Source organism: Oncorhynchus clarkii, chromosome 4 (genome assembly GCF_045791955.1).
Source record: "Oncorhynchus clarkii lewisi isolate Uvic-CL-2024 chromosome 4, UVic_Ocla_1.0, whole genome shotgun sequence".
Taxonomy (NCBI): domain Eukaryota; kingdom Metazoa; phylum Chordata; class Actinopteri; order Salmoniformes; family Salmonidae; genus Oncorhynchus; species Oncorhynchus clarkii.
The window spans coordinates 65,529,382-65,540,311 of record NC_092150.1 but is presented as its reverse complement, the minus strand read 5'-3'; the positions used below and the strand labels follow the sequence as shown (position 1 = coordinate 65,540,311).

General features: G+C 41.2%; 1 protein-coding gene across 1 annotated transcript; it reads right to left on the bottom strand.

Moving 5' to 3' along the window:
* Window positions 1–4,032: 4,032 nt before the first annotated feature.
* Window positions 4,033–10,909, bottom strand: LOC139407111 (protein ARV1-like). Its single transcript, XM_071150510.1, has 5 exons — window positions 10,682–10,909; window positions 10,196–10,315; window positions 9,884–10,037; window positions 9,432–9,653; window positions 4,033–5,410 (listed from the first exon to the last, which is right to left on the bottom strand). Exons 1-5 carry the CDS (start codon window positions 10,772–10,774, stop codon window positions 5,283–5,285), a joined length of 717 nt encoding a protein of 238 aa, XP_071006611.1. The 5' UTR covers window positions 10,775–10,909; the 3' UTR covers window positions 4,033–5,282.
* Window positions 10,910–10,930: the final 21 nt, after the last annotated feature.

The window sequence follows — 10,930 nt, the reverse complement described above, 5'->3', positions numbered from 1 at the left end:
TAGCATTGCCTTTACATTTTTTTTAAACTTGGGTCAAACATTTAGGGTAGCCTTCCAAAAGCTTCCCACAATAAGTTGGGTGAATTTTGGCCCATTCCTCCTGACAGAGCTGGTGTAAAACTGACTCAGGTTTGTAGGCCTCCTTGCTTGCACACGCTTTTTCAGTTCTGCCCACACATTTTCTATAGTTTTGAGGTCAGGGCTTTGTGATGGCCACTCCAATACCTTGACTTTGTTGTCCTTAAGCCATTTTGCCACAACTTTGGAAGTATGCTTGGGGTCATTGTCTATTTGGAAGACCCATTTGTGACCAAGCTTTAACTTCCTGACTGATGTCTTGAGATGTTGCTTCAATATATCCACATAATGTTCTATCCTCATGATGCCATCTAGTTTGTGAAGTGCACCAGTCCCTCCTGCAGCAAAGCAACCCCACAACATGATTCTGCAACCCCCGTGCTTCACGGTTGGGATGGTGTTCTTCGGCTTGCAAGCATCCCCCTTTTTCCTCCAAACATAACAATGGTCATTATGGCCAAACAGTTCTATTTTTGTTTCATCAGACCAGAGGACAGTTCTCCAAAAAGTACAATCTTTGTCCCCATTTGCAGTTGCAAACTGTAGTCTGGTATTTTTATGGTGGTTTTGGAGCAGTGGCTTCTTCCTTGCAGAGCGGTCTTTCAGGTTATGACGATGTTGGACTCGTTTTACTGTGGATATAGATACTTTTGTATCGGTTTCCTCCAGCATCTTCACAAGGTCCTTTGCTGTTGTTCTGGGATTGATTTGCACTTCTCGCACCAAGGTAGGTTCATCTCTAGGAGACAGAACACGTCTCCTTCCTGAGCGGTATGACAGCTGTGTTGATCCATAGTGTTTAAACTTGCGTACTATTGTTTGTACAGATGAACGTGGTACCTTCAGGCGTTTGGAAATTGCTCCCAAGGATGAACCAGACTTGTCGAGGTCTACAATTTATTTTCTGAGGTCTTGGCTGATTTCTTTTGAATTTCCCATGATGCCAAGCAAAGAGGCACTGAGTTTGAAGGTAGGCCTTGAAATACACCCAAAGGTACACCTCCAATTGACTCAAATGATGGCAATTAGCCTATCAGAAGCTTCTAAAGCCATGACATAATTTTCTAGAATTTTCCAAGCTGTTTAAAGGCATAGTAGTGTATATAAACTTCTGAACCACTGGAATTGTGATAGAGTGAATTATAAGTGAAATAATCTGACTCTAAAACAATTGTTGGAAAAATGACTTGTGTCATGCACAAAGTAGATGTCCTAACAGATTTGACAAAACAATAGTTTGTTAACAAGAAACTAGTGGAGTGGTTGAAAAATGAGTTTTAATGACTCAAACCTAAGTGTATGTAAACGTCCGACTTCAACTGTATGTAAATGTATTTCTCTTTTTATTTGTAGTAAATTCGCAAAATGTCTAAAAACCTGATTTCTCTTTGTCATTATGGGGTTTTGTGTGTACATTTATGAGGATAAAAAATCAATTTTAGAATAAGGCTGTAACATAACAAAATGTGGAAAAAGTCAAGGGGTCTGAATACAGTGCCTTGCGAAAGTATTCGGCCCCCTTGAACTTTGCGACTTTTTGCCACATTTCAGGCTTCAAACATAAAGATATAAAACTGTATTTTTTTGTGAAGAATCAACAACAAGTGGGACACAATCATGAAGTGGAACGACATTTATTGGATATTTCAAACTTTTTTAACAAATCAAAAACTGAAAAATTGGGCGTGCAAAATTATTCAGCCCCCTTAAGTTAATACTTTGTAGCGCCACCTTTTGCTGCGATTACAGCTGTAAGTCGCTTGGGGTATGTCTCTATCAGTTTTGCACATCGAGAGACTGAAATGTTTTCCCATTCCTCCTTGCAAAACAGCTCGAGCTCAGTGAGGTTGGATGGAGAGCATTTGTGAACATCAGTTTTCAGTTCTTTCCACAGATTCTCAATTGGATTCAGGTCTGGCCATTCTAACACCTGGATATGTTTATTTTTGAACCATTCCATTGTAGATTTTGCTTTATGTTTTGGATCATTGTCTTGTTGGAAGACAAATCTCCGTCCCAGTCTCAGGTCTTTTGTATTTGGCTCCATCCATCTTCCCATCAATTTGAACCATCTTCCCTGTCCCTGCTGAAGAAAAGCAGGCCCTAACCATGATGCTGCCACCACCATGTTTGACAGTGGGGATGGTGTGTTCAGCTGTGTTGCTTTTACGCCAAACATAACGTTTTGCATTGTTGCCAAAAAGTTCAATTTTGGTTTCATCTGACCAGAGTACCTTCTTCCACATGTTTGGTGTGTCTCCTAGGTGGCTTGTGGCAAACTTTAAACAACACTTTTTATGGATATCTTTAAGAAATGGCTTTCTTCTTGCCACTCTTCCATAAAGGCCAGATTTGTGCAATATACGACTGATTGTTGTCCTATGGACAGAGTCTCCCACCTCAGCTGTAGATCTCTGCAGTTCATCCAGAGTGATCATGGGCCTCTTGGCTGCATCTCTGATCAGTCTTCTCCTTGTATGAGCTGAAAGTTTAGAGGGACGGCCAGGTCTTGGTAGATTTGCAGTGGTCTGATACTCCTTCCATTTCAATATTATCGCTTGCACAGTGCTCCTTGGGATGTTTAAAGCTTGGGAAATCTTTTTGTATCCAAATCCGGCTTTAAACTTCTTTACAGCAGTATCTCGGACCTGCCGGGTGTGTTCCTTGTTCTTCATGACGCTCTCTGCGCTTTTAACGGACCTCTGATACTATCACAGTGCAGGTGCATTTATACGGAGACTTGATTACACACAGGTGGATTGTATTTATCCTCATTAGTCATTTAGGTCAACATTGGATCATTCAGAGATCCTCACTGAACTTCTGGAGAGTTTGCTGCACTGAAAGTAAAGGGGCTGAATAATTTTGCAAGGCCAATTTTTCAGTTTTTGATTTGTTAAAAAAGTTTGAAATATCCAATAAATGTCGTTCCACTTCATGATTGTGTCCCACTTGTTGTTGATTCTTCACAAAAAAATACAGTTTTATATCTTTATGTTTGAAGCCTGAAATGTGGCAAAAGGTCGCAAAGTTCAAGGGGGCCGAATACTTTCGCAAGGCACTGTATTTTCCGAATACACTCTATATATATCAGAATATTTAGGCAAGATAGCTGGCTAACTCGATGCTGCTTGATGCTGCTTTGTAGTATACCCCTCAGGTTGAATAATGCTAGTAGAACACTCACTACAAGCTTGCTAATCTCACCCACCAGCTTTCTGGAACACTTTGACTTTCTCAATTACCAACACTGAGCCAGGTATGTGTATTTTATTTGGAAGGATTATTACAGGGGTTTAAAACCAGTTTTGACATGTCCTTAAGGCACATCGGTCAATTTCACAAGCAGTGGAATCTTTCCAAGCATGGATCTACAATTACCCGCGGCCACCTGAGGCCTTTCAAAACACGTTCCCACTGTTTGAAAGCACTGGGCTGGGTCAGCACGCAAGGCTTTAGGAGATCTCTGTTTATTGGTTTTAACAGTATGTGTCCTGAGAACATGTGGGGATGAGTCTCTGTTCTAGCACTGCAGGCTACAGGTTGTTAGCTTCTACTTGACATGCCTTCTTGATTGGATACCGATACCTTGATACCGATACTCAGTATTTATTCAGGATACACTTTTTAAATCTTCTCTCCTCTCATTCCACATTTGCTTGCAAGGCGTGCGGTCTAAAAACAAGGACTGTTTGTCATCCTGGACCATTCAGACTGACAGATGCTCAGATCCAGTTGAGGTATCCGGGTAAAGATACCAAACAAAACATTCCAAGGCAAAGTTCACTCAACAATGTAAAGTCCTGTTACAACTTGTGAGCACACCATGCATCTTGGCATTACATTTGAACCAGAGTTATGGCAGGAATGAGAAACATGTATTTTTGTATACTTTTTTATCACTGTAAAAAAAGGAAGAGAGAAAAAACAAATGAGACCTGCTGGAAAAAAATCTGTGAGTCATCAAAAATGTACTTTTATTCACACTGACTTTAGGCTCTGTCTGCATACAACAACAGCATTTCCAGTGGACAGATTTATGTGCTTTATACAGTTAAGAAATACCAACAAAGCAGCTGGCTTTGGTCAGGAAATATGCAGACTGATATCTGGCTATGCACTACATAACCGATTAGATGGTCTCAAGGGGCCTTAGCACATAAAGCCAGCCTCTGTGAGCATGTGTGTCAAATGCTTATCATTCCACGGTTCCTAGTCTTAATCATACAGGCTTGATCACCAAGAGAGTATTGCTCTTTTTTTTACATCTTAAATTCAAAACAATTTAAGACAATAAATGTGATTACTGTAAAGCCCATCAATGCAAATTCTTTCTGTAACACACACACACACACACCTGTTCCATATCAAAGTAGGTTTTGCTTATACACAGCTTGTGGTTTTTGGCATTGCATGGAATTAAGAATACATTCACTATGTGCTACCTCACTTTCTATAGTGGTAGATATTTTCACAAATAGCCTCAGGAATGTCCCGTGGCCTCAGTAACTCCAATCCCAACAGAGAGGTTGTTGTTAGGTCCATAGTGTCAGTATTTGCCTAGAAGTGTTTGGACAGTGACACATGTTTTGTTGTTTTGGCTCTGTACTCCAGCACTTTGGATTATAAATGATACAATGACTATGAGGTTAAATTGCAGTTAATGTAGACTATCAGCTTTTTTATTTGATTATTATAAATGTTTTTGGTGAACCGTTTCAAAATTACAGCACTTTTTGTACATCCCTTGTAGGGAACCAATGTATTTGGAGAAATTCACTTATTTGTGTATCAGCAGTTTAGTGTTTGGTACAATATTCCTAGCACTCAATGACTAACTACATCAAGCTTGTGACTCTACAAACTTTTTGGATGCATTTGCAGTTTGTTTTGGTTGTACTTCAATAGAAATGAAGGGTAAATAATGTATTGTGTCATTTTGGAGTCTCTTTTATTGCAAATAAGAATAGAATATGTTTCTAAACACTTCTACATTAATGTGGATGCTACCATGATTACAGATAATCTCCCCCCCCCCCCCCCCCCCCCTCCAAAAAACTGTCACTGTCCAAATACTTTTGGAAATCACTGTATATCACTAGGCACACTCCACACAGCACTGCCAGTCTCTCCTCACCACTTTGGTCCAGGGTGTAATAGGTGCCATTGTAACAGTGTGTTCTTCAGGACTGGCCTGAAACAGGTCACTGGAACGGCAGGATGTCCTGTATGCTCCATGGAAGCGTCTGCAACGCCTGGGCTACGCACGTTTCTAACAGCAGACCCACACACACAGCCATCAGGGAGAGCCTTCTGCTGCAGTTTAGAATGACTGGAAAAGAGAGGAGAGAAAATGATCACGTCTTGCAAGGACACAAACACGACAATATGCAGGAAAAGTACTTCTTCTGAACATCTTTGGAATCATGTTAAACTCCTACTTGGTGTAGAATAGAAAAACATTTATACGAATGAGATTAATGCCCTATTCGCACGGGACTAGTATTACTAGAGAACGTTGATTATATAATTATTACCCCAGAATGTCCGTTATTCGATAAGATGATTCGGACAGGATTCGTTTTTTTCCAAACTGCAGCCTGTAATTCTTAATTATTTTCAATATATTGACAGTTATGATGGAAACCTGGAGTTTTTTTTTCTAGGTGTGAAGATATTTCAATAGGTCCAGGCCATAACAGGGCTACACTGATAACTTGAGCTTGGTTCCCGAGTTTCTAAACCATACCAGCCATCATTGGTATAGTGTTGCCATAATATTTGAATTGAGGCAGTGTGAACATAATCATTCGGATATTTTAGCGATCTGCAGTAGATGTCCTAAATGCCCCCCAGGCTTCAGGCATGAGCTAAACAGTGCACATGCACTTGAGATGCGTTTTATGGATTTGCATTTGGTAGTATTCAATTCATACGCCCAAAACATCGGAAAGTATTCAGACCCGTTGACTTTTTCCACATTTTGTTGTTACAGTCTTAAATCTAAAATGGATTTTTTTTTTAAAGTCCTCAGCAATCTACACACAATACCCTATAATGACAAAGCAAAAACAGGTTTATATAAATTTTTGCAAATTTATTACAAATAAAAACCGGAAATACCTTATTTACATAAATATTCAGACCCTTTGCTATGATTTTATTTTTAATTGTATTTTTGTTTATTTATTTAACTAGGCAGCCGGCCAAACCCTAACGACGCTGGGACAACTGTGTGCCGCCCTATGGGACTCCCAATCACGGCCGGTTGTGATACAGCCTGCAATCGAACCAGGGTCTGCAGTGATTCCTCTAGCACGGAGATGCAGTGCCTTAGACCGCTGCGCCACTCGGGAGCTATGAGACTCGAAATTGAGCATCCTATTTCCATTGATCATCCTTGAGATGTTTCTGCAACTTGATTGGAGTCCACCTGTGGTAAATTGAATAGATTGGACATGACTTGGAAAGGCAGACACATGTCTATATAAAAAGGTCCCACAGTTGTCAGAGCAAAAACCAAGCCATGAGGTCGAAGGAATTGTCCGTAGAGCTCAGACAGGATTGTGTCGAGGCACAGATCATTCTTAAATGGAAGAAGTTCGGAACCACCAAAACTCTTTCTGGAGCTGGCCGCTCAGCCAAACTGAGCAATCGGGGGAGAAGGGCCTTGGTCAGGGAGGTGACCAAGAACCTGATGGTCACTCTGACAGAGCTCTAGAGTTTCTCAACCATTTCTACAGCACTCCACCAGGCCAGACGGAAGACACTCCTCAGTAAAACGCATGACAGCCTGCTTGGAGTTTGCCAAAAGGCATCTAAAGACTTTCAGACCTTGAGAAACAAGATTCTCTGGTCTGATGAAACCAAGATTGAACTCTTTGGCCTGAATACCAAGCATCGCGTCTGGAGGAAACCTGGCACCATCCCTACGGTGAAGCATGGGTGGCAGCATCATGCTGCAGGAATGTTTTTCTGCAGCAGGGACTGGGAGACTAGTCAGGATCGAGGGAAAGATGAACGGAGCAAAGGACAGAGAGATCCTTTATGAAGAGAACTCTGGGGCACTCAGGTCCTCAGACTGGGGCGAAGGTTCACCTTCCAACAGGACAACAACCCTAAGCACACATCCAAGACAACACAGGAGTGGCTTCGGGACAAGTCTCTGAATGTCCTTGAATGGCCCAGCCAAAGTCCGGACTTGAACACAATCGAACATCTCTGGAGAGACCTGAAAATAGATGTGCCGCAATGCTCCCTATCCAAACTGATAGAGCTTGAGAGAATCTGCAGAGAAGAATGAGAGAAACTCCCCAAATACAGGTGTGCCAAGCTTGTAGCGTCATACCCAAGAAGTCAAAGCTGTAATCGTTGCCAAAGGTGCTTCAACAAAGTACTGAGTTAAGAGTCTGAATAGTTATTTAAATGTGATATTTCAGTTTATTTTTTATAAATGAGCAAAAATGTCTAAAAACCTGTTTTTGCTTATCATTGGGGTATTGTGTGTAGATTGATGAGGGGAAAAAACAATTTAATCAATTTGAGGAAAAGGCTGTAACCTAACAAAATGTGGAAAAAGTCAAGGGGTCTGAATACTTTCTGAAGGCATCGTACATAAAAGCATTCGCTGTAAAAGTTGATACATGTAAGCCGTTCATATATAAACTATGTGCAGCACTTTGTTCAATTTATCAAATCAGTTATTGTTTTCTTGCTCAAACTGTGAGCAACACCTGTCAAACTCAGACATTACTCTCAAAACACAGGGATGTCTATTCACAAGGGACTAGTATTATCAGAGGACTTAGGTTATTAGGTTAACAGTAGGTTATTCTGTCTGGAATTGTTACTCTCCTGCCATCCAAAAATGACTGACATGGCAGATTTGGACGGGACTAAAATGACATACGTGGTGTTTTGTGCTCGTGCACACAGTTACATTACCCAACGTCCCCCCAGTAAAACGAATCCCATACAAATAGGGTCTAATGATTAAATCACCTTATCCAATCCATTGCAGAAATAGTTCCATTTAATCATTATCGTCAGGAAACTGAATAACCCATCAGTGCAATAAACAGATACAAAAATCCAATAGGCCATTATCCTGTGAAATGTGACAAATCACAGCGGCACACAGAGACAAATGCTTGCCTTGCACGGCTGATTGTTTAACAAAAAAAATAGCATAATGCAAGAGTAAGCCAGTTAATTAATGGATTAGCTTTGGACAGTTTAGGGACAATTTATAAACTGCCTATTTTAGTAACTCTAGGGAACAACTGAATTAATGTTCTAACAGATTCAAGCTAGGAGTAAGAGCTGCCACCTGCTGGTGCACACTAGTGCTCCTAGCCTCCCAATCAATACCCTGTGAGCCGTCCATTTACCCTTTAATTGAAAATGTAATATCTATGGTGATTTATGTACACTATATATACAAAAGTATGTGGACACCCCTTCAAATTAGGGGTATCACCATGCAGAATGCCAAGTGTTGGCTGGAGTGGTATAAAGCTTGCTGCCATTGGATAATGGAGCAGTGGAAATGCGTTCTCTGGAGTGATGAATCACGCTTCACCATCTGGCAGTCCGACGGATGAATCTGGGTTTGTCGGACACCAGGGGAATGCTACCTGCCCCAATGCATAGTGCCAATTGTACAGTTTGGTGGAGGTGAAATAATGGTCTGGGGCTGTTTTTCATGGTTTGGGCTAAGGCCCTTTAGTTCCAGTGAAGGGAAATCTTAACGCCACAGCATATAATGACATTCTAGACGATTCTGTGCTTCCAACTTTGTGGCAACAGTTTGGGTAAGGCCCTTTCCTGTTACAGCATGATAATGCCCCCGTGTACAAAGTGAGGTCCATAGAGAAATGGTTTGATGAGATCGGTGTGGAAGAACTTGACTGAGTCCTGACCTCAACACCATCGAACACCTTTGGGATGAATTGGAATGCCGACTGCGAGCCAGGCCTAATCACCCAACATCAGTGGCCAACTCACTAATGCTCTTGTGGCTGAATGGAAGAAAGTCCCGCAGACAATGTTCACACATCTAGTGGAAAGCATTCCCAGAAGAGAGGAGGCTGTTATAGCAGCAAAAGGGGGGACCAACTCCATATTAATAACCATGATTTTAGAATGAGATGTTCAACGAGCAGGTGTCCATATACTTTTGGTCATGTCGCGTATGAAATAGGTTATATTCTAGTATCAATAATGAGAAATTAGAACTTTTCAATCAGTTTCCCCTCCAAAGCCCTCGCTGAATTGTCAAGAACAGAGATGGAGCTAGATGTGAGTGACTAATGGGAGCATTGCAACACTGATGGAGGAATTGTTTAATGTACCTCTTATGGCTTGAGAGTTGGACGTGAGCACAAACAGCTTGATGAGGCTGAAGCAGAGCGGGGAGTAGTCATGCTCCCATATGACTGCAGGGATGAGCAGGACTTTGCCATAGCTGGACAGCAGGAGGGCTTTCAGCAGTAAGCTCAGTTCAAAGTCAAAGCCAAGCAACCACTGAACCAGCCACAGGAAGGACAGCACTCCGACAGAAAACGCACCCAATTCTGTGGACAAATGAACATGAAATCAGTACAAACCATCAGAAGGCTGTCATTTGTATGGAATCAATGTGTAAAGAAAGCTAAATTTGTCACTTCCACTACACTTGGAAACATTGTTATAACATTGCTATTAACATTGTCATATGCATGTTTACTAATGAAATGCATGAGTTGTAGTAATAATAATAATAATAATAATGTGACTGTCCTTTTTCCATGCTTTATATACCCACCAAGAGCTGCCACCCCAAACATGCCATAGAAATCCCATTCCTTGGTGTATCTAATGATGTCTGCAGGGTCATTGCTCTGCTCAGATCCCTGAAGTTGTGACCACCTCAGGTAGGCCTCACACAGCAGGCAAAACACACACAGCTTCCAGTGAATCTGTGGAAGAAACAATCAACAAGACATGGCATCATTTCTTGAGTCCTCTGTCTGCAGAGTAAATGCAATGCAATGTAGATGAAGCTGCATACATTGTCTAAAGCGAGCACTGTACTCTGACTCTAGTGAATAGTTTTTCAGTGTCTTACTGTACTTACGTTCAATGTAGTGTTGAACAGAATGTGTCTGAATGCTTGAGTTTTGCATAAAATGGCATCAATCAGAATAATGACAGGATCATATTCAATGTACTTGTCTACAGGCTTTTGGCAGGATCCCTGAAATAAATAGAGACAAACCACAAGCACTGACTTGCCTAGTTAAATAAAGGTTAAAAAACATTTTTAAAGAAAAAAAAACATTTATCCAGCTTTTATGGCTAAACTAAATAGCTAGCTTACTGTTTACTCTGTTATAAGGGTAGAGACCCAACCACTAACCACTTAGTCTATATACATTTCAGCTAGCAATCCATCATCAGGCATCATAACTTGAATATAAACAGCAGAGAAACCCAGCTAGCTAAGTTACACAGCTGGCAGTCACAGGTCCCTTTGGCTTCATTTCTAGCTAAGCCTAGCATCACCAGTTAGCTAGCTAATATCTTAACCAATAAATCAACATGAGCCAGCTAGTCAACTCACACATATGGTTATCTTCAAGATCCCATTACTGTAATCTCTGTGAAGCTCGTGGGCGTCCTTATTGCATTCAACACATCTAAACCGCTTTGCCATTCTGTTTTAGGTTGGCAGCGATGGAGAAACCGGCTTGAAAAACCTGACTTCCTGGATTTGTGCGTGATAGGTTGGGAGTTGTAGTCGTTTACAGTTTGACTGGTAGTTCAGTTCACGATGTGGAGTAGGAACACGGGAACTACATTACCAAAGCTC

Excerpts from the sequence above, each read along its gene's own strand:
- LOC139407111 (XM_071150510.1), bottom strand. The coding sequence starts at position 10,774 with ATGGCAAAGCGGTTTAGATGTGTTGAATGCAATAAGGACGCCCACGAG. Across the intron at positions 10,316-10,681 it reads TCTTGAAGATAACCATATGT|GGATCCTGCCAAAAGCCTGT; the intron begins GTGAGTTGACTA and ends TATTTATTTCAG. Across the intron at positions 10,038-10,195 it reads TGTTCAACACTACATTGAAC|ATTCACTGGAAGCTGTGTGT; the intron begins GTAAGTACAGTA and ends TTTCTTCCACAG.